Consider the following 24,805-nt stretch of genomic DNA (forward strand, 5'->3'; position numbering starts at 1 on the left):
GAAATAACTGGGGAAAAAAATCATTTTTCAAAATGCTGAAAATATTCTATAGATCTCATCTGAAAACTGTCTCTGCATAAGGAGCTTTTAAAAGGCATGGGAGAAAAAAAAAAGGCAAAATTTAAAAAATTGAAGACAAGAGACTGAAGACAAAAAATAATTTAGTCTTGCAGAAGAGAAGAAAGAGGTTTACAGAGCACCTGACATTGTATTTCAGTCAAAAACTAGTTCATAGCATATGATGTGCTTGAGGCAAAATAAATCAATGGAGTGTTTGAATTTACCGACATTGCAGAGGGCCAAAAATCATTACTGAAGTCCCCTTTCTTATGTACAAACTTCAGCTAATTTAGCACTGAATTTAAAGGTCTCACTGATACATAGACGTCACAGTTTTCCTTTGATCTCATCCCTCTCACTTGGTGCAGTATTTTAAGCAAGGAATGCAGCAAGGAATGAACAACAAAAAAATATTTATTTACTATCATTTATTTTTAATCCTTCAAAACTAAAAAGCTTTTTTTCTGTAGAAATGACAATTTAAAACATATTGACACTAAAATCAGTTAATGTCATTGTATTTCTTATTTACTGTTTGGCTTGTGAATGCTTAAGATTTGTGTTCTTATGGAAATAGGAAATTCAGTAAAATGTCAGTACAAGCCCTTAGATCTGGGCATTGATAGCATGCCCTACTCAGTCACAACACAGGTCCTCTTTATCCCAGAGACAGCTACATACTATGGAGTATGAGGAGGATACCAAGGAAATCCTCAATGCCTTGAAATGCTTTTTTTCTATTAAAAAAAAAAAATCAAACAAAACCCAAAAAACAACCCAACAACCTTTCTGTAATTGCACTGCTAAACTGTTCTATCCAAGAACACTTCATCTCAGCTTCAAGCTTAAACAGATTCATTTGAAGATTTGTTTCCCTGGGGATTAGCTGCTGGCCTGCAGGTAGCCTTGTTAGTTGCCTCTTAATTTTCCCTCCCTAGACAACTCCAAACGTGCACCTGTGACCCCACCTTCCTTACAGTAAGTCACATGACAAAGTGAGTCAGCAAAATATGCCTTAACGATTTCCCAGAGAAGCAATGCTTGTATAAAATAAATAAATAAATAAAAATGGCCAGAATGTGTATTCTCTTACAATTTTTGGGGGGGTGGGGTGTGTGTGTGTGTGTATTTTCCCTGTTTGGATACATACCAGATATGCATATTCTGGTTTCATTTACACAAACACTCAGAATCCATAAAAATCAAAATACAGAAAAATCAAAATCCTCCTAACAATTTACCATTGTGTGCTTTATTACTATATTGTTCACTCCATTTTAAGGTGTTTTCCCTAGCTGTAAGAAAGAAAAATGGATGTCATTAAACTGTTTTCATTAAGTGCGTGACACAGTTTAGCAGGTTTTTTTATCTATCCTTAATTCACTATCATTTTCCCTCCACCGCTGCATTATTCATGTATGTCATCTTCTTCTAATTCCTGTGACAAATACAATTGTAATGACTGTATTTAGGATCAACACTTCCCCTCACGATATTAGAAGGTGAAAAGTTAAAGCAGCTGCGTCACTTGGCTCTGCCTGGTAGCTGGTCAGGACGATAGCAAGGCAGCCATGGAGAGCAGGCAGCAAAACCTGCTGCCTGCAGGAAACAGGTCTGGGCACACACAGGAGCCAGGCAGCACCAACACAAGTTACCGCTTCATTAATTTTACTGTGTTTCAGGGAGGTGAAGGACTAAATCACCAATAAAGGCAGAAAAGCGTACCCTATCATATTTTAGATGTACTGGATTAGGTTTACTTTACATCTTGTAAAACGTTTATTTCAAACATAAGCACAAAATACACATAATATTTCATTTAATATTATTGATTTAAATATTAGACTAGACTAAATGTTACACTGTTATATACAGGAAATTACTTCTATACATTACAGCCCGTAATTATTTGTATTATTGAGAAACAAACATGCTAATGTATTTTGAGCTTTGATCCGTTTTAAAGTACAAATCATTTAAATAATTCATTTTGTGTTTTCTATATGACTGGAATTACCCATTGTTATAGCAGGTTGATTTTGGCAGTGCCTTTGCTACTTTGACTGTTCACAAGTTGTCTTACAGTTTCAGACGGTGTCAGACCTAGAGACTGTATCTTATGCCAGCTGGAGTGAGAACACTGGTTTGATGTATAGAAATACAGTTTTAAAAAGTCAGGGTCTGCTAGCGGTTTCTCTACAAACTACACTGGCAACTGTGCTAGAGGTCATGAATATTACATAAGGGCAGTCCATGCACTCAAGCCAGCATCTGTAAGCCAAATTCCCATAGCAACACTCACATAGATTTACTCATCGCTAAGAGATGCATCAGTTCAGCAGTTAGTGCTGCACTGCTACCCCGATTAGTCTGCAAGATATTATTACTTCTTTTAAAGACTGCAGTTACTGATAAAATTCAACACTTCACCTGAATTTCAGGGTAGCCTTTATCATTTTCCTATGAGCAGAGAAATCTTACAAAAAGCAGCCCTGATAAACTGAAACTCTCGATTACGATCAGCAACATCTCTAAGATACAAGGCGGAAGTGAAGAAGCGGGCTGCTTCTGTCGAGTTTCTGCTATAATGATCCCAGGATAGCAAGATCAAACTTCAAAGAGATTTTCAGCATCTCATACAACTGGCAAGTTCCAGCAGCTCATCAAAATACTGTTTAGGAACTCTTAGTAAATATCAGTGGATAATTACATTTTCAAAAAAACCCCACTCTTTGGCTTCCCTGTTCCAAGTTTTCTGGCCTGATGAAGCCGTCTGCTGGTGCATTACAGTCCTGTACTATTTATGGAGCTGGTCCTCACCATACAATCAGGTACATAGCTCAATGATCTGGACTCCTGAATTTCTGAAGAACCCTTGTAAAACAGGTGGCATAAATGGGTAGAGGCAAAGCTGGCAGAGGAAAAGGAAACATAATAGGAGATGGATGGGAGATAGTGAAATAAAAAACAAGGCAAAATGGAGGAGGGGAGTCAGAAAGTGAGAGAAATACAGATCAGGTAGATCTGAGAAGGGATCTCAATAGTGTATTTAAATATTTAAATTAAAGATATGAAAATTAAAAATGTATCTTGGAATACAGTAATACACTGAGGTCTGGCAGACAGCATACAGAAAAGAAACTAGAACGAAGTGATAAATGAATGCTAACAAATAAGATGAGCATGATTTTTACAGGCACAATAGTATTTAAAGACATAGCATAGATGGAAAAAAAAAAAAAAAAGCCCACCTCCTCTCACTGCTAAAACCTTCACAGTCATAAATGGATCTCTTGGAAAATACAAAAACACTGAGAAAGAACCTAAAGCTTATTTAGTATTTCCTTACTTTAATTGTCACTATCTGCCAGGAGTGTGGAGATGGAAGGAGAAATCTTAACTCCTAGAGCATATTAGTCACTGTGTCATTTAACACAAAAACTGTAAAGAAAGTCAGTGAAGTCTTCAGGAAAAACTTTGTAATAGATTCTCCCTACTTACAAATGACATGCAGGGACCGATCCTTTACTGAAGGGAGATGAATAGGATCTGTGAGGCCTGATTCCTAGAACTATAGTTTTGAGTGCTGTAGCTATCTACGGGTAAACTTTCACAAACATCTTCAGTAAGAACTCAAAGTTTTAACCCTATACACTGCAATAAATCCCTACATTCAATAAAAGAAATGCACAGATACAAATAAGATTGTTCTGAAATACACAAGTCAATCAAGTGCTTTTTATGGAAATCTAATTCTAAGCAATTTTTACTGGAAAGTCTATTTTCTACTGCTGTCTGGAAAATCTTTGTAAGAGGTCTTATGCTGTATGTTAATACATTAAAAACATTTGTATTAGTAATGGATGAGATGACAGCTCTTTAAAGGTGAACATTTTATGAGTCTGTAACATGAAAGAACACCTTACCTTTGCTTTTTCCAGCTGTGCCTGGGCCTGTCGCTCTGCCTCTCTCCGCACTGCTTCCCTGTCTTCTTCCAAAGATACATCTGAATCAGATGGACGGCTGGTGTAGGAGTCCGCCGAACCCTGCACAAGAGAAGGAAAATTATGTCACAAGTTGTTTTGGTGTTAAAAAAATAAATAAATAAACCAGAGAAGTGGGTATACACCTTGCATTTTCTCTTATTTCTGTATCCCTGAAAAGAAAGTAAATGCCCAAAAAGGAAAGTCACTTAAAAAAATTATGTCTAGGTAAATATTTTCTTCTGGAGAGTTTCCAAAAGTACAGGTGTCTTTCCTGGTGTTTTATTTCCTGCACTATCCCCATGCTCTTATTTGCCTGCTTTTCAGCAAGCAGAGCCAGTGGCTCTGTAGAGTAACAGCACTGGTGCAGTGCAGGGCTGAAGGACACACAGCAGCTTCAAGGATGGCTCCCTAGAAATTAAAAGTCTAAACAGTGACAGTACTGTCAAGGAAACAATTTTATAATAAAAATGCAAATTCAGGATCAATAATTACCATTACACAATATCACCGCTAACAGATTTAAACTCTGCTACCCATTTTAATTTTAGGGCAACCTCTTTACCTGACACACTTTCCCCATCAGAACTGCAAATGGCTCATATCCATCTCTGCCCCTCAGCAAAACATGCAAATGACCACAAATCAACTTCCAACTAATAAAATCCTTCTGGACTCAACACATGTCCCTGTATCACCACAATGGAATCAGCCACAATGCCAGAACAGCTCTATAAATAATGACAGCTCTGCTTTCTCTCTGCATCTCCCTGCATACAAAACAGAGTTCTGCTAATTCAATCAGAATGAAAACAACTGTCCTCTCCTCACTGCCTTTTTCCCTCTCCCTCTCTGCAACACATATCATATATGCCGATAATGAAAACGTAGGGCTTACACAGATATCAGAATTCTTCAGACGTCCTCCTTTGGCTCTTTTCAGAAGCCTGATCCAGGTGGCCTTCATTAGCCAGACAGCTCAGTTATTGTCCGCAGCTGCAGCGCCCGGCACTGATCTCATAAAACATGTGCACACTGAGCACCGCAGAATCACTGTTCCTTTCCTATCCATGCTCTGCTGTGAGAGCCTTCCTTCTCTTCCCTCTCCCTTTCAAGCTTGCAGCCTCACTGTTTCCAAGTATTCTACTGCAATAAAATTCTCAAATTTTCTCATGCCAGTAAAGAAAAAAAAAAAAAATCCAAAAAATCCACACCACCTCCAAAAATCTCAACTTGAATAATAAACACATAAAACAAACCAGGCTTCAGATAAATGTTGTGAGGGATGCTTCGGCTGATCATACACTGAGATCAATCACAGAAAAATACCTAGGGCTTTTTCCCTTCTGTTTTGGGGGGCGGATTTGGCTGTTAAAAATAGTGCTTATAGGAGAACCTTTCAAAATCCTGTGCAAAATGTATTCAGTGACATTTGCAAGTGCAAAGTTCATTTCATCTCTTCCTAGATTGGCTGGGGGAGGGGTAACAGGCTGTTCATATCACTGGGCATGCTCCATATGTGCAGCCTTTTACGCAGATGCTCACATCACACCAGGTTGTTAGCCTATGCCAAATTGCCATTTTACATCTCAAGGGTAAACAGCTGGAAAACGCAAGGTCCCTGTGAAACTGGAAGAGCTGGTACAGCCTCTCATTCCCGTCATGTATGTCTGCTGCAAGCCACGTTTCCCTTGGACGCTCAGTTCTGTCACGCAGCACTTTGCTGCAAAGCTCTGCCCTCTACTCTGAGCTCTCTTACAAAAAACATACATCCAAAAATATGCCTGTTGAGCAGGAATTTAACCCCCTAGTTACTGCTTATATTATTCTGAGAGCAGAAGAAAGAAGCAAAGAATAACTACAACATACCACTTTACACATAAATATTAGAACCTGATATGGCAAAAGTGAAACCAAACATTGAATTTCTGTATTCTGCTTTTCAGATTCACTCTCTATCCTTTCATAAACTTGACCAAGGGAAGAACATGCTAAGGCATGGTTTTCTCGGGCATTTACGATTCTCTAACAGACATGTAACGTTCTAGCTGAAAAAGATCACTGTAGCTGACTGCAGCACCTGACTTTGACATAAATTCACAGTTAGAAGAAAAACAGAGGATAGAGATTACAGCTGAGAAGTGTGGTCAGGCATGTGTCATGGTATGTCAGCGTGTCCCAGGAAGGACCAAATCCTGCCACGATTTGTGCTGTGTAACAATGAAATTGCCCCATCACAAGTGATGCAGCAGCCTACTTTTAACCACTACTAGAGCAAAAAATAGCTGTCACTAAGCTGACAGTTTAAAATAAAGGTAAATTTTAACTTTCCGAGTGTTTTATTTTTTTCTGTCCTGAAGCCCATAATAGTTACAGCATAGGGTTTAATAAGGTGCCTTTAAACTGACATAAAGAAAATTATTCTCCAAGGGATATTTTGCTTACAGGAGTCCAATACATCTGCCACGTTCTAGTGGTCTTCCAAAACTAAAATGCCTACTGAGCTAAAGCAAAAGGAGTGGAAAATAAAATACACTCAAAGTTTTCTTTAATTTTTAAAAAAATCTTGTCCCTTAGGAAAATATCCAGATGTCCTGTAACCTCCTCAGAGCCTTTCAAATTTGGCAATTCTTTAAAAGTTCCCTTTGCCACAACTCCTGATACAGGCCCCCAAAGGAAACAATGGCAAAAGACAAGCAGCAACAAGCAGATAGAAGTTAAGCATAGAGTTTAAATCCTATTACAGTTGACACACCAGTGGCCTGTGGTCAAAACCACTACACATTCTCACAGCATTAATGAAAGTCGAGACTGTGATGAACCCCCCCTCCCCCCATAGAGGCCCAGCCTCCAGGACACTCTGGGGTCCCTCAACACTCAACCCCCTTCAGCAACAGCACATCCAAACCCTTCCCCACCAGCGCTGCAGCTCCTCAGTGCCACTCAGCTGCCAAGTGAGGCACATAACCAACGTTATAAATGTCATTTTTATGTTTATGTCATAAACCAACCCCAAAACAACACTACCTCTCAGTAAGAGAAAAATAAACAAACCAGCCATTAAGCCTGACACAGCAAAGCACAACGCACAGTGTGGGTGTTAGCTTTCTACAGCACTTCCACAGTGAACACATCGTATTTTCCACTGATCAAGTGGCATGGCACCACTTTTACTATTGTTCATTCTGCTGTCCAGAAGGGATGCTGCCCCACTGGTCCTCACCCTATTAAAAAAAAAAAAAAAAAAAAAAAAAAAGAAGTCATGAAGCACAGAAATGTAATTCCTATCTCCACTAAGGGGGCAAAATGCCTTTTGGGTCAGGCCGGAATTGCTAAATTTGGCATTTCATCCTCCAGGCCAGAGAGATCATTTATAGTGCTAGTCACGTTGGCCACAGTCCCAACACACATCCAAAAAATCATAATCACGCAATTTACTTTAATTTTATTGACAAATCACATAAATCAAACTCAACATTATGTTTATTTTCCCAGTGGGACGGACATGGTCATGTAAATTTTCTGTGGAAAGATGAATTCAGGAGCTTCTTCACCACTCGAATATGGAAAAAAAAATAATATCAAAGTCAGACATCGTGGCAATGCAGGAAAAGGGGGAACATACGATTATGATTAATTCATTTTATAAACTACTGAATATTCTTATGCAAGCTAAGATTGTATTCAACCACTTTAAGATAAAAAAAAAATCAAATATATAAAAACTGTGATGAAACTACAGTGGAAATACCTTGACTATCCAAGGAAAACTAGGCCAAGTGGACGTGCATTGCCCATTCATGCCAGCTTAGGAAACTACATTGCATCCCTGGTTTACAGAAACATTTGGGGTTGCTCTGGAGAACAGTATAGATCTTCTCCTGAGAGCTTCTGAAATTCAGCCTTTCTGTGATGCTGCAGGTCTCCATCTCCTTCTACTGCAACGTGGAAGAGCTGCAGTAATATGTGTATGTAATATATGCTACTGTAGCCCCCAGTTCCTCATCCTTCATGGCAAACTGTTTAATAAAAAGTGTGATAAGTCATGTTAATAATTACCCCATCTATTTGTTATTTTTTCCTTTTCTTTTCCTCTTTACTTGGCAGGTTTACAAACCCAGTTTGCCAGAAAAATAACTTCCTGTTTTAATAATGTGCTTGACAAATATTTACCAACTATCTTACTACTTACTATATTAGAATAGCTTCTATGAGGTATTCTTATAATATGAAACCATGCTTTTCACACTGCTAGAGGTCATGTGTGATCACATTTGAGCTCCATTTTCTTCAAGACCATACATGACTTATCTTCAAAAGATTGGGTCCTTCAAGTAAGATGGCATTTTATTATGTTCCTTTACCTGCAGGTAGAAGCTCCTTAGTTAAAGCATGTGGTGCCCTCTAGGTCTTGTTTTTCTTGTTAGTTTTCTGTACCCATGCTTAACTTTGGTCACTACAGTTGGAGCTTAAGTACATATTTCGACTGCAGTGTTACATTCATAGTTAAAAACCTGTGTTGTGTTTGGTCTGTTACTGTAATAAATTTTCACTGGGTTAATATAGCTGTCATTTCACTTGCAAATTCAGACATAGACTTCATATTATATCTCCTCATAAAAAATAAAACTGATCCTCTGAGTAGTATGAGTTTCTCTGTAATGGGATAATCCACTTATGAACTGGATATCATGAAGACAGATAACTTTCCAAATTACTGAAAATTCTCAAATAATTCTCATCTTAGATTAAAAAAGTTCCTTCAAGAAGAGACTTTTTATGTTCTTATGTATTAAATGAAGGCATGGAGCAGTAAGCAAACATACAAGATTTTACAAGGCATAAAGAAACACATGTGACTGCACATGAGAGTACATATATATATATATACACACACACATACATACTCTCGTCATTTGTAATACTGAATTCTTCTCCCAGATACATTTTTCATCTCTTCATTCAATGCTGAAGAGAATTTTAAATCCAAAAAGGAGAATCTTTATGTCTTCATTCAATTTATACTTTGGGTATGGAAAACTGAGGCCTCGCTGTGCCAGTAAGAGGAACAATTCATTTCAATATTCAGAATTTATACAGGTATATTCCTAACTACGTATCTTCTAATCTTTTGACATAGTAAGAACAACATCATGTATCCTTCTAGGACATGATTTGAGATGGTATAATTACGTCCCTGTGATGTGCTACTACTTCTTGAGTGCTAGGAAATAAGGTAAAGGAAAAAAAATGTTGAATTTTTTTCAACCTTTTATGGAAAGGTTATTTCCACAAAATTTTTATTTCACTTCAAATCCTTAAGACTGAATCAGAACAAGGCAAAATGTTAAATATTCAAGTTTAGTATGAAGTGAAACTGCTGACATTGGCAAATTATAACACATCAATAGGGAATACAGATTGTCCTGTTTCATCATAAACTGACCAACCTGAAATACAAGCCACATGATTAAAAAAAAAAAAAAAAAAATAATCAAAAGCACTCCCACAAATGCACCATCAGTAGAGACCTCAGTTTGGCAGAGTGGCCACAGCTGGTGAATGTGAAAATTTCTTATTAAGTTTTCTCCAGATGTCTAAGCAACGTCATTATTTTGAATTATGCTGAAGAAAGCACAAAATGCTGCTCTGAGAATGCTATAGTGTGTCTGTCATACTGATGTTAAAGTTAACTATTTCAGGGTATTACTAATATAATTAATTCAAATTAATTGTATGAAATGTGTATTTGGCATATATGAAAAACTGAAGAAACACATTTTAACAAAGGAAAAAGGAAAGAGACTACGTATTCCTTAAGGGGATATCAAGCAGGAATTATTGACTGCTTGTGTAAGGGCCATGAACACTTCACAGTCTGGCAACTGCCAAGGCTAGTTCTGATGTCCTCTCCGGTCCTTGGCATGGGTCCTGCAGTGCTTGGTCATTTGCCCATTACACACATATTTGTACTTAAATGCTGTAAAACTTAGCTCTCCCATAATTACTATACAAGGAGGGCTACCAGCTCCTACAGCAGTCACTGAAATCCTCTGCTACGTTTGCATTTAAAAAATAAAAACAACGTAGATTAGAATTTTTTGTTGTTGTTTAGAGCTAACTGGGCATTGATATGGCATCTACAACCATGGGGGACTTTCAAATAACAGGAGTGAAATTTTAGAACAGCTGGGAGATTTAGGGTGGCAATGTGATTAAAAAGTAGATTATATAGGAAACCAGTCTTCTCTTTACCCTGAACATGACTTCGGCAAGCTTGATTGCAGCACCCAGCTTGACACTAACAGGTTTCCAAGGTGCTAATCCAATCGACAGCTGGATGAACGCAGAGGTTTTTAAAACCACCCTTAGGTTTGCAGAAGCCAAGATTTTGGCATTCACGAACCTGGTAAACAGTTGTACCAGGTACTTTATCAGGGAAGAACAAAACAACAAAACCCAAAATACCTACCACCACCACCACCCCACCACCATCCCCCAGTTCCTGATACTAGCCTAAATGTTTGCTTTCCTGTTGTTTTGCTACAAAAACGTGGCATAAGCAGGTATTTTTAGAGGAACCATAGTCTCTTTTCATGGGGACTCTTCAGAAAAACTTTGACAATATGCGCATTGCTTCCAAAAGGGCAGCTGAGCTGCAGAGCTCAGTCTAGTTACCAAACAAACAAACAAACAGGCAGACCCTCCAGACTCAGAGCTAAGCTTTCGCCAAATCTGTAGGATGCTCTGGTGTGTTACCATTTACCATTTTTTTGCAAAAACCAAGAGGGAAAACTACTTGAGACTACTATTGTATTAGGCACTGTACAGCCACAAAGTGAATGACGGACCCCCCCTTAAAAGAACTTGCAGTCCAAAGGCTGAGAAAATAAGAGCAGAAAAAAAAACAGGAGCAAGAAAGGGATCAAGGTAGCAATGCAATAGAAAATAAAGCATTTTTAAATATTCGGTATCAGCATTATGACTCATCCCTTGCATAATCATGGTGGGTTGTTGTTTTAAGTAAGTTTTCTATATGTATTATGGCAGAGATTAGTTCTGTGAAAGCCTCTGAAGGAGGATAATCTGGTATCTGTATACTCGAGCAAAGAGAGAAAGCCCTTTTGAGGAAGAGGGCAATAACAGGAATATAAGGAGGTCTCATGGCTTATCAAAATATGATTTATCAGCAGTATAATCACATCATTGAGAACTTTAAAAAAAATTCCCCCACCTAAAGAAAAAAAGGGATTTGATTTTTCAAGACGATTAACTGAATCTAGAGGATGGGATTAAATTATTGACAATTTTGAGCTGTAAGGAAAAGTCAGAGCAACAACAGAGCTAAGATGTTGCCAGTGGAACAACTCAGAAACAGGTGTCAAAGGAAGAAAAATACACCAAGGAAATGATTGCAAGCTACATGAACCTGAATCATCTCACTATCTCAGACTGTCAGCACACACATGGTGGCTGACTCATGGTAACTTTTTAAAGCTCTGATGACTTGATAGTATGTCTAAGCCCTTAGGCAAAGGTAAACCAGGATTATTAGTAACAAGATGACCTATGGTGGTGTTTACTGAGACAAAAGTGGGTAGAAAATTGAAAGTTTTCAGAGAAAATGAGAATATCATTTTTGACTGTATTAATCAACTGCAGCTATCACAAAGGCAGGATTTTAAATCGCAGAAAGACAACTCAGGAAAAAAAGGATTTAGAATATAAAATGCTATGTGTCGATACACGACCACAGAAAGAGACAAAAGACTGGGTCAGCCACAAAATTACAAGGGCTCAATCAAGAAGAGGAAAAATAGAGAACACATCTGGGATGAAAACAAGGAAATAGAAAGACAACTAGAAAAGGAAAGAATGCAAAGCAAAGCATGGCAACCATCATCTCAATTCGTCTCAGCTCAGTGAAAAGTGCCAATTTAGTTTCTCTGTTCCAGATCTTCAGTATATTTTTATCTGGGATTTTGGTTCAAGTCATTAAGATTTTCTGCATACTTAAAAATAACTTCCTTGAAAATTTGACATGAAATTCTGTTAGCAATGGAGAATTTTGAAGGAAAAAAAATAAATTCCTTCCTATTTTATCAAATTATCTCCATATGTACAATCCCTACCTGATTTTCAAATGTAACATTTTTAATCTACTCCAGGCAGCAAATGGAAAGTCTGGGGTTTTGTTTGCTTGTTTAACTTGTTAAAAATGTTCAGGTTAAGTACATACAGTATAGTCTTCCCTATTTTACTATTTCAAATGTAATGATTGCTTTAATACATATTTTTACTTGCTACCCTTCATTTCTATACTGTAACTATAGCATTCATTTGTTTAAATAATTATTCCATATATCTTCATGAGTTAGTTTGACAAACACGCACTCTGAAGAAACTCCTGTCATACACTAGCTGTCTACAGTATTTTTCAACCTCCGCTTAAGTTTATTTTCCAGCCCATCATCTACTACTGAAATCTTGATTTTCTAGTCATGATCTTTTGTTAACAGCAATCAGTTACTGTCATGACATAAAACACTGTGATTTGATCAATGCTTATATTAGGAGAGGTTTTCTTACCAACACCTTTGTTAAAATTACACACAGTGAAGACTAAGGAATTAATTACATTTCCCTAATCCAGGCTCACTGAAAGCTCAAGTCTGTCAAACAGCGGTTCTTTTGTGACTCAGCACTGGTATCTGTGGCAAGCGTGATCATTCTTTAAGTATCTGCAGCCTTCCTCTCTCCAATCCTGCCAGAAACACCACATGAGCAGCTTTCACACTGCATGGCACTGTTTACTTCAGGACAAAAACACTATATAAAATACAGATAACCTCATCAGGGGACTAATTGTAATGAAAAATATCAGGATACTTTCTTTATACCCATTACCTATCCTATAGGTCCAGCATAAGCCAAAGCAATTACTTGCAGGTTTCCCAAGACACTGAAGCTCCTTACACCCTTTAGATATTACAATTACTCTCACCTGATTTCAAGAATACAACAGCCCGTAATACTTTCACGTTGATAAAAGGATCTCTTGAAAGGCCTTTTGACCCTCCTGTCTACCACATATTAAAATAATAATCTTGGAAAATTCTGTCTCTCCAGCACGTTTTGTTCTAAAATGAAAAGATACCAGTTAATGTATAGATCGCATGATGTCAATGGTTCACATAATTGGCTCTTTGAGATCTGATATATGCACCCACGCAGAGCAGGTGAGGTTATCAAGTATGTGGTGTGTCGTATTCATCAAAGGACACAAAGCTAAAGCAAGCACTGCATGCCTGATTCTCCCATCCCAATCCCCATGTTACTGCTTGTACAGCTCCACCAAATGTCTTTTCAAAGACGGAGTTTGTGATTCTGACTCATGAATCCTTCCTATTGAGCTTTTAGAGCACTATCCCCATCTCTTTACTAAGAAGTGAGACTGATGTCTCTGTGTTACTATCACTGTTTTCCATCTGCAAGAGAATAAAAGAATGCAAAGAGTATATACAACACTTGTTTACAAAATATGAATTAGTAAAAGGTTGTAGGAAACCATCTGATATTGTATAATCCTTAATAAAGAATAAATCTAAATATATTTTCTTACAGCTAGGACAGATCTTGTACTATAGATTTATGTTTAGCACTTCTGAGATATGATTGCTTAAATAAAGATGGGAGGGTTAAAAGAGAGGTATATGTTTTAGGCAACCTGGAAACAGAAACGTACCTGCTACTGAAGATGGTGAATTAGATGCTAACCTGAAGAGAAATAAAATATAAATGAACCGCAATAGAAAAATTAAAGGAAATCATAAAAGCAGCACATGGTGGTGTGAAATTTCCTAACTCAATGTTGGAATATTTTTTTGTGTTCTGGAACCTTCAAAGCTTAGTAGAATACAACAGCTACTTTCCAGGATAGTAAGTGAACTCGGGTTTTCCAAATTATTGCAACCGAGAAGACCAAACATTTTCTGGTTTTCAGGCATAAAAGAAACATCAGGAACAGGCTTCTTTCTGATTCAGAACAGACTGACTGGGTCAGGAGAGCACAGCGCATCATATCCCTCACCGAGCCATTTCCTCCTCTAGAGGAAGCACCAAATTTTGGATCACTGGTTGCTCTTTCATATATTGCTGCAATACTGAATATTTATCAGCAAATCAAACATGTATTTTCTGTCAATCTAAATTCTTAAAAAAGAATGGCTGAGGACTACAATACCTGCACAAGCTGTCTCCTGTGTCAGAGCTATGGCAACATACTACATCTTGTTCTCAGGACTACAAGGTACTTCAGGCAGAAAGGGGGCTCAGAAGGTCTTGAGTCCAACCTCCTGCTCAAGCTGTGAGACCAGACCCGCTTGTTTTACCCAGTTGGGTCTTAAAAACTTGCGAGGATAGAGACTGCACAGCCTCTCTGGGAAAACCCGTCCCATTGACAGACTATCCTCACAGTGAGGATGTTTTTTCTTATATCCAGTCTGAATCTCTCTTATTCCAGCTTCCAGTGTCCGTTTCTTGCCCTCCCACCATGCACCTCCAAGGAGCCTAGCTCCATGCTTTTGATAACCTCCCTACAGACGCTGGGGAGGCTTCAGTTTCCCACCAAAGCCATCTCACCTCCAAATTGAACAATCCCTGGTCCCTCAGCCCATACCTTCAGGCCAAGTGATCTAGCCCCAACCTTCTGGGGCGCCCTTCACTGAACTCTCTCCAATTTATCCACATCTGCCTTCTTTTGGGGCACCAAAACTGGTCACATTGAAGCAGATATGTTCTAACGAGTGCTGTGATCACCTCCTACTGCCTGTGCTCCTGGTTCATACAGGACTTAGGGCTTCAGGATTAAAAGAGTATGTGACTTTGGAAAGAGAATTTAATTCTCAAAAAAGAGTCAACATACCCCTTGGGCAAACCTGTATTTATAGGTGTGCTATACGATAGTCAACTTATTAAAAAATTTTAAGACATGCAATACCTCACATTGCCGTAAAGCAACATTATTAATAGGTACCACGATCAACTAACATCGTAAAACCCCTCAGCTAAAGACTCCTTCCAACACATGCCTACCAAGTTTCTGGCCACAAGAGAGCCTCCAGCACCTGCAGCGATGAAAGACCCAAGAATGGAAACTCCAGTACTGCAAGCTTTAAGGTCTCAAAATATGCTGTGCTAACTCTCACCAAAGAAATACAAATGAAACCCTGTCATCCCTGACAAGTTTTTTTTCTTCAGGAACTGCACTGGCTAAAGCCTGCTTTTTCCTCTCTGCTCCATTGTTTGGAAATTAAATTAATGCCCTCCCTAAACTCAACCAGTTACGCTCAATTAAAAGTTGTATTTTCGCCAGTTTATGAGGGAATCTGCTTCTGCTTGAGGAATTACCACCCAAACTTATCAGCTGTACCACTGCTGCCATCACCACTGGATTCCTGCTGACGGGATGGGTATACTACAAAGATGTTGCCGAGACTGCTGTTCTGCTGTGCCAGTTAGTAAGAGAAGTATTATTTGGACAAGATTCCTAAAGATAAAAGACGATGACAGTTAATAAGGAACCAGAAGAAAGTAGGTAAGTGGATGATGGGCACCTATGACAAAGCAGCAAAGAAGGATGAGGCTTTGGCAGGAGAAATATGAGAGAAAATTTCACGGATGTAGGAGATAGAACTCAGAAATGCTCATTGGTCTGCTGTCCACTAGTTCTCGCCGCTCTCCAGTTCAGCAGCAGAGACCACAAAAGCAGAAAAATATTTTCTCTAGGATGAAAAATACTGTATAAAAGGATGGTCAAACAAAAAAAAAAAATTACCTCAGTGCTGTTTGTGCTTATATGCCTGGCACTACTAGGAGAGTTACTAAGCTAATATCTGGGTTTTGGTTTTTTTTTAAAAAATCAATATAGATTTTTATAACATCTAACCACTTCCACCTCTGTACTGTATGCAGTTTTCCATTAGAGCCAACAGAGACCCTGCTCTACATGAAGTCAGTCCCCAATGTATTCACGAACAGATAAAGACTACAAAATGCTAGAGAAACCCAAGATGCATCATCTTTTCCAGGTCACATCTGTTGCCTATACAGTAGTCATGTAGGTTGTATACATGCTGCTACACCACAAATTCAAACACATTTGTACTCAGACCCCCCAATGACTCTCCAAAGACACAGCGCTGTCTTCCTTGGCTGGGCTGAAGTCAGAAGTCAACACTAAATGCAAGACAGGCTTTTCATGCTTTCAGAGGTCTTATTCCTACTGACTTTCACTAGTATTTCAGTTCATCTCCACTTTTGGGAAAAAAAAAAAAAAGGAATTTAGAATCTTAATTATAACTCTTTTATTTTACATGTATCCTTAACTGATTTCAGCTAGGCTGAACCTAAAACACTTAATACAAACTTTCATTTAAGGAAACCAGAATTTCACTCTAGATTTGCACTGCTCTCCTTCCATCACATCTTCTGTAATGATTATTCTATCTATAATCAACAGTAACTCATAAAGCTAGCATCTCTTTTCCTGTTCAAAGTTTTTGAGTTTACAATGGGTAGAATAAAAATTATGGCTTATTGTTTCTCTCCTCATACAGAAGAAAAAGAAATGTTTGTTGCTGAAGTTGGCAGTAGCACAAATGTGCGCTTTTATAACCTCTCATGTTCTGTTAGTTGTCTGCAGGCATGGATCTTTTTTATTATTTGAAAAGGCAGCAGTATTTTCAAGTCCTGTTCATTTTCAAAATCATCAGCCTATGATCTTAATAGCAGCTCCTTTTTGTTTCCTCTTTGATTATGCTAAAGTAGACCTTAAATTTAATAGCATTTAATTCACATCATAAAATCTACCAGAGAAGTGCAGGGATAACTGTCACAAGGCAAGCTGATCCACAAAACCTGTTGTGTAACTGGCAGGACTAATCTCTCCCACCACACTTACAAACACAGATGTCCAGGTTTATTTAAAATAGCCTTAAGCAAAACAGCACAACTTGTGGTGTTTGGATTTTTTTTCTTTTTTTTTTTTTTTTTTTTAATATATGCATTTTACTGGGAGGAATTTGATTGCAGAAAGATCTCAAATTTTATTCCTGTGCTGACAAGGCAACAAAAGTTAGAGGAAATGCTATCAGTTGGATTGTATTTGCTTCCTCAACAGAGCAAGGCCAGTCCAATCCAGACTGTTTCCCAGATGTTCTTGCCTGCAAATTCTGCTGAACCTCTGGATCCAAATTGACCAGAACATTATTTTGTACTAATAAGATAGGACTGAACAGAATTATTCATTTTTTCCTTACACTTCTATGTTACTGGTGGGGGTTAATAACATTCACACATGCATGGGAAAATTCTTAGAAAGCAAAGCAGTTTACTAGCTGCTATCAGCAAACAGGTGTATGTGGTAATTATTAAAAACCCCCACAATTTCTTGCTAAGTTCTAGTGAAATGTCAACCAGTGAAAGCAACATTTCACATATGGTACTAGAGCCTTGTACAATAGGACTTATGATTTTACTTAGGCATCTCTGAAGGCCACCCATGTTCTTGCCAGGATGTCCATGTCACAAGTAACAGAATTACAGCAGACAATATAGATACTTCTATCTTACAAAGACCACAGGATCATTAAAGGAAACAGAACATAACTTTCTTAAATATATGGGGTAAACCACAGTACAATACATATGAGAAATCTACTATATTCGAGCAACACTCTAATGCCTCTGTCCTTCAGATCCCTACAGATGTATCACTATATTCATATGGAATGCAGATGAAGACAAAAAAAAAATCATAGTGAATTACAGATTAGAGGGCTAAAATTTCAGAATTATATAGGGCATGCTTCAGCAATGAAACCTAAATCATGGGCATTTGCAGGACAAAATGAAGTCTTCTAAGACCGAGTTTTGACTTACAATGTAAAACATGGGAATATCTACTGTGGTGCCAGTAATATTTCTATATAGCCTGTATTCTCTGAATAGAATCACAGAAAAAAATAGGTTGGGGAGGGGACATCTGGAGGACAGGACACCTAGTCCAACCTCCTGCTCAATGCAGTGCCAGAATCAAAGCCCGATCAGCTCGCTCAGGACCTCGTCCAGTTGAGTTTTGAAAAACTCCATAAGTGAAAATTTTGCAACTTTGTATACAACTTCACTTGTTAATCCCCCACACCAGAAAAACATAAGGAAATTCTAATAGTAACCTAAGATATTAAGATAATAAACTATGAAGTGATACAACATTTATGCTCAAAAATTAGCCTGCTGAGCTGCTTCCACAGGCAAATACAACTATATCAAGTTCAGCACAAAGTCCATTTCAGTAAAGCCCATTTGCGCACGTGAAAAAACCTTAATTACTTACAGTGAAGAAAAAATTAAGTTTCTCATTTACTTTCAGGCAAATACACTCTATACAGACACGCAGAGACCTTTTTCCTATCATATTGAGTTGTTCCTTGAATGAATAGCCTTTCAATACAATTATATTCTTATATTACATGCATAGCTATTGTTAGAGTATTGTATCAGCCTTGTTCCTATAAACTGGCCTACTACTGTTCCCTCTCCTTAAAATTCCTCTAACTGTCTACCTGCCTAAAGGTAGACTTAAGAGCTCAACTGAGTAGGGACGACTCTCATTTTGGATTTCTGCACCAACACTGCTTTGCTTGTACCAGTAAACAAATACTTTGATTTAAATTATTTCTTTTTAATAAGAAAATCTGCCAAGGTATTTGGAACAAAACACAGAAACTGTCTTAAAGTAAAAGATGTATTAAAACCAATGCTTATTAACTTCATTTGACTTCTTCATAAGATCCAACATAGCACTAAGACTATACTGCACATCATAAAATACAGTACGTTATTTGAGCATTTTAAATGCCCCAAAGTCCTATGCATCGCTAAATTAAAACATACAGACTCACACTGTGTTGTAAATGACAAATGTATAATGAAATGTGCACCAGAGAATTTCTCAGTTCTCTGTTCATTCTTTCAGTTCTCAGAGAAAAGCTTTTAAAATTGCTGATTCCTATAGTCCTGTAGTTACAGCAATTTTAACACCCAAGTTTCACTAAATTTTCTCCCTACAGAAATTTTAGACATCAATCTGGTCACTGATGGATAAAATAATAAACAAGCTTGTCATGGCTATCATTACCCATCTCTATGTAAAGAGAAGATCTGCTGAAAAAAGAATTGACTCCTACAAAAGACAAGCTATACCCAGCATCTCCTAATTCTTATTTATCAGCTAAAGTTGTTACCTGGGAAGTAATATGTAGTAAAAGTAAACAAACAGCACTCAATTTAGTCAGTCCAATTGCCCAAGAGCTTTTTTATCATTTAGAGAAGATGTCTTCATGAAGACAGATACCCACGGCTTTGTTAAAGAGGTAGATGGATATTTTTCTGTGATAGACTTCCTTATGACCAATATGGAATAAAAATAAATAATAGGTTTAGTCTCATCAGTTATTTCTGAATTGTTCATCAGATGTACTTGTTATAAGCAACTGGAAAACAAAAATGTATTCCCAAACGGGCATAAGCACACAATCTCAACTTTCAAAGGCGGGGGGGGGGGGGGGGGGGGGGGGGGGGTGTGTGGAGGGTGTTGGAGAAAAAAAGAAAAAAGGAATTGTGCCTGGAAGTGATTATCAAAGAAGTTTCAGATCATATAATCTGAAACAGGATTTTTGCCCTTTGGTTTCCCGGTGTGGAAGGCTCCTATCAAAGTTACGTTGGACTATATCCAGTATCCAGCCTGCCTGGCTAGGAGTACTTAATAGAGCTGTTTTAACTACTGTAGTGTTGAAAGGTCAAGAGAGCAATAAGCTATCTAGGCTGCCAGACACCACCTCAAATACCGTCGATGGGAGAAAAGTAGCTGCACTACCCAGAGTCGAGCATCTAAAACAGGCAGTCTGCCACACCAGGGAGGCAGGCGCATACGGCAGACAGCGTGAACATGCCTTTTTGACTTTAGCTTTCCATATGTGCTGCAGGGGAGTCACGATTTCAATTTCTCACATAAAACATCTTGCATGTGTATCCCTTCTGCTTACATCCATCCCCACACTAAACAACATAGACATCAAAATGCATGTTACAAATACTTAACTGGAAAACAGACGTTTAAATAACTCCATTGTTAGAGGCACCGCACTGGGGCCTCTGCAATATCTAGAATTTTCTTGTACTGTATTTGTGCACAGCACATAAAAGTTCCATTTCTTTAATGAGGGACATTCAAGCTACCTTTTTCTAAATAGCTACAACTTTCCTGTGTAAGGCTCCACCCCGAGAGTTATAAATTCATGACTCTCCCGTAAAGATCGGCTGACAGAGTTGGGGTTGTTCATCCAGCCTGGAGAAGGGAAGGCTCCAGAGAGACCTTTCAGCAGCCTTCCAGTACCTAAAGGCAGCCTATAAGACAGCTGGAGAAGGACTTTTTCCAAAGGCATGCAGTGATAGGACAAGGGGAATGAATTCCTCACTATGAGAGTGGTGAGCTGGAACAGGTTGTCCAGAGAAGCTGCGGATGCCCCATTGCTAGAAGTGTTCAAGGCCAGGCTGGATGGGGCTTTGAGCAACCTGGTGTAGTGTGAAGTGTCCCTGCCACAGCAGGGGGGTTAGAACTAGATGATCTTTTAGGTCTCTTCCAACCCAAACCATTCCATGATTAAAACAGGCTTGCCGTTAGTGTATTTTACCCACAAGACTTCTCTAGCTACATAGGTCTCCTGACACCTCATTAAATAAGAATTATGAATAAGTGGCATAACAGGGAGCAAGTTGTAAAAAGAAAGCCTGGAAACATATACACACATGCAAGTGTGCAGAGGAATTCAAGATACTTAAGTACGTTGCAGCTACATAAATCAGAGAAGCACAATAAGTTAGCTTGTTTGTTAGCGCTGTGCTGCCATAGCTACATTATTATGGCTACATCAGGCTCCATTCAAGGTCCTCACTGGAAAACAGCTGTATCTTTTATATCAAGACCTATAGATCAGATGACAGTACAGAAAAGAAAAACTCATATATACCTGATCATGAAGTTATTTTTTTTAAAGTTCATGCTGGCTCACTTCAGCGAGGTAAACTGTCCAGTATGAGAGGCTGATCAGTGCTTTGCCAGGACATAGGCAGAACCAGATTTATTTCCTTCAGATGGAAAAAACACGAAACCAAGACCAAGCAATTTAAAGACTTCATCAAGACTTGGTGCTATTGACACACTTAGAAGCCAGCTATTCCCAGATTCTGAGAAAGACTTCCTTCCCTCCTTCCTGCTGCTGTCTCACAAATAGAAGTACCGAGCCACCTCAAGCAGTTCCGTGGAGAGCACACAGAGACAGGCCTCTCCACTCATCTCCACCCTTTTTTTCCACCAGCACTTACTATGAGCTGGAAGATGAAGGTAAGAAGCACAGGAGGGAGCTACAATAAAAACACACAAACACAGCACGCAGCACTGGTGAGGCCTCACCTGGAGTGGTGTGTCCAGTTCCAGGCTCCTCAGTACAAGAGAGACATGGCGTACTGGAGAGAGTCCAGTGACGGGCCGCAAAGATGACGGACAGGAGCATCCCACATATGAGAAAAGGCTGAGAGAGCTGAAACTGTTTAGCCTTGAGAGGAAAAGGCTCAAGGAGGGGATCTTGTTTATATATATATACACATATACACACAAAAATACCTGACGCAAGGGTGCAAAGACAACAGAGCCAGGCTTGTTTCAATTATGCCCAGTGACAGGATCAGAGGCAGTGGACACAAACTGGAAGCACAGGAGCTTCCCTCTGAACATCAGGAAACACCTTTTCACTGTGAGGGTGACTGAGCACTGGCACAGGCTGCCCAGGGAGGTTTGGAGTCCCTATCCTTGGAGATACTCAAAAGCTGTCCAGACACGGTCCTGGGCCTCTGGCTCTGGGTGGCCCTGCCTGAGCAGGAGGTTGGACCAGGTGACCTCCAGAGGGATCTTCCAACCTCAATCATTCTGTGATTCTGTCGAAAGTGTTCATGAGGCGGCTCACCCATCCCATCCGTGCATGCCATTTGTAAACATTTTGGTTTTGTTATTTTGCCTTCACATTTGTGAGGTGAACTGCACTGGTCCTGCCAACCCAACCCAATTTCCACACTCTACATCTTTTCCCCTCTACTCCATAAGCAGAAGTAAACTTGTCCCTTGCTATTTCATCACCTGGAGCTGGTCAGTGTGCTTGGTTTCTAAATGCCAGAAACCGTCTGATTTCTGCTTACTTCACAGGGCTGCCCCCCCCACATGCCTCCGGTATGAGCCTGCTTCTCAAAGACAGCACGCTAACCGCGATCCTCTTCCACAGTAAGAGGTACGTACGCTCATTCCCTTCCTCCACTGCCTCCAGACACCACTCAGCACTAAGCCAGTACAAAAGGATCCAGGTTAACTGCGGTTGTTGCTTTGCCTCATATTTCCTGTTGGAAATACCCACTTCTGAACGCTAATTTCTGAGTGGGGGAACCCTGTCTTTAATCTCTGAGAGCACCACATAAACCAGGACACTATGTTATATATATTAGTGCTGCGCTCTACTTGGGGAACGGCTGATCATAGACTCACCTATGAGACTGGACTTACAGTTCAGTGCCTCCACCTACAGCTTCCACAGAACTCCCCACCTTTTCCTTGCCTGCTTAAGTGCTGGATCGTGGGGACAAAGGTAGGGGAAGGCCAGACATAGTATAAATTCCTTCAATACAATGTCTAACGAAAAACATTCCATCCTCAGTCGGTGAAATTCAAATTAAGGAAAGGAAACAAGGAAAAGAAAGCTATACAAAGGTCAAACAGTAGTATCATTATTAAAGAATCTACTTCACATACACTACAGGAGGTTACAGTAAACACCAGTTTTCCTCCAGGGAAAGAATAGTGGTCACTACAACTGCACAAATCACTAACTGGAAAGCACACTGTGTGTCTTGGGAGTAACACAGAAATGACCAATACCTCTCCCTGAATGTGTTTATTAAGGTCTTCCTCTCTAGTGTTTCCCTATCCTAAACTGAAACTGCATTATGAGCCATTCTGCTACACAATCGAAACCAGCGGCTCTCCCAGGCTTCCATTGGGAGAATCCCAAATCTCATATGCAGTGCTTAAAACACAGCTGAGACATCTCTGACCTATTGGGGGAAAGATGCCATAAAGAATGACCCTCATTTTTCCAGTTCTGGACAGAAAAAACCGTATTGCTTCTACACTTTGGCTACTGAAGAGAATCCATGGGAAAAGGCTTGCTAAGGGTGACTGTTTCACAAACCGACATCCAGCTCTGGATTTGAGCACATTATTTTTCACGCAGAGCTTTTCTTGCTAATCACTCAGTTTCAGGCATGAGTAACTCCATTCCTAGTACCTATGTACAACATTTCCAGTCAAAATTAATCAAATACTAGCATTTCTTACATGTAAAGCAGGTCTTTTTCTAGCAATTTATGAGCTTTAAAAATTTAAACATCTGTCGTTAACAGAAATGAACCAAATATCACCTAAAATATAAAGGCAACAAATCAAAACATCAAGTGATTTGTCCAAGGATGGACTTATGGCTCTGCTACCTTTAAAGTCTGTACTTCCAGTTAGACTGATAAGTGCCGTACAACTTACTCATCTAAGCACAGCATTAAATGTCGCTGCCTTACACTGAACTAAGGTAAAGAAGGAAAATTAATTCTGAAATCTTAAGGTTACATTTTTACAGTATTCTGCCACAGGTAATTTGCAGAACTTTGCTTGCAATAATAAACTTGTAAGTCAAGTGAGAGGTTTCCAAAGAAGCAATCCTGATTTACGATTTTTAGATATGTTCCTGTGTTAATCCACAGTATAAAAATACTGATGCTAAACAGTTACACATGACTCTTTCCAATCTTAAACAACATCCTTACTATCTTTCCTCCCTTTGATCAGTTTCTGAAATAAGGTAAGTGGCGATGACTCAGAGTAAACACTGAAAACACATCAATGTGTTCTCCCTACTGATTTCTAGGACTTACAATAGCATATTTCTAAAATAGGTGGGGTTTTCCCTTCAGACAGCAAAATTAGCCGTACCAGCAATATGCCTGCCACATGCATCCAGAATCAGGGTTTGTCTGATTCACAAACAGCACTCAAAAAGTAACTCTTCTCAAACTTCAGTGTCATTTGACTGCTTGAAAATCTTCCACTCCTTTAGAAATTTAACAGACAGATTTTCATACTTTTAGAGGATAATGCTACCCTGCAGGACCCATGAGTATAACTGGCATCTATCAACATCATACTTAATATTCCATAAAAAGTGATCCATCCTGCAAGAGGACAGAAGCAAACTCAAAAGGAAGTGAAGATTTAATTTAAATAGACAATTTCTTTAAAAGTTTTGCCTGGAGAACACAAGTGACAAATGCTGGATTTCCAAGGCAACCAAAACATTTGCTCTGGACATCACAACCAATTCCCTGGAACTATAAAGATGTTTTCCAATCTTTGTAAGGATATTTTCAAAGAGATAAATCTATGAAGAGCAAAAGGGCCATATTTTGAGTTTCTCAAGAAAGTTAAAAACAGCTACTTTGATCAGAAACTTATGAAAGCAGCATGCAACAGACTGAACGGAATTCAATGGTTTTCCTTAAATGAACCCAATCATCAAGAAAATTCTTCCCTGCCTCTGACTTACTCT

General features: G+C 38.9%; 1 protein-coding gene across 16 annotated transcripts in view; it reads right to left on the minus strand.

Annotated features, from left to right (window-relative positions):
- Positions 1-24,805, minus strand: part of CACNB2 (calcium voltage-gated channel auxiliary subunit beta 2) — a 261,929-nt gene that overhangs the window by 89,882 nt on the left and 147,242 nt on the right. For 13 of the 16 annotated variants that reach the window (XR_005103594.1, XM_037382938.1, XM_037382936.1 and 10 more), the window contains one exon: positions 3,987-4,106. Coding sequence is in view for 15 of the 16 variants with exons in the window: in XM_037382938.1 (XP_037238835.1) it covers positions 3,987-4,106 (120 nt within the window). In the remaining variant the exon portion in view is untranslated. Of the gene's footprint in view, positions 1-3,986; positions 4,107-4,941; positions 5,465-24,805 lie in introns of those variants that run through there. The other 3 variants (XM_037382947.1, XM_037382946.1, XM_037382944.1) reach the window with 1 other exon arrangement.

Source organism: Falco rusticolus, chromosome 4 (genome assembly GCF_015220075.1).
Source record: "Falco rusticolus isolate bFalRus1 chromosome 4, bFalRus1.pri, whole genome shotgun sequence".
Taxonomy (NCBI): domain Eukaryota; kingdom Metazoa; phylum Chordata; class Aves; order Falconiformes; family Falconidae; genus Falco; species Falco rusticolus.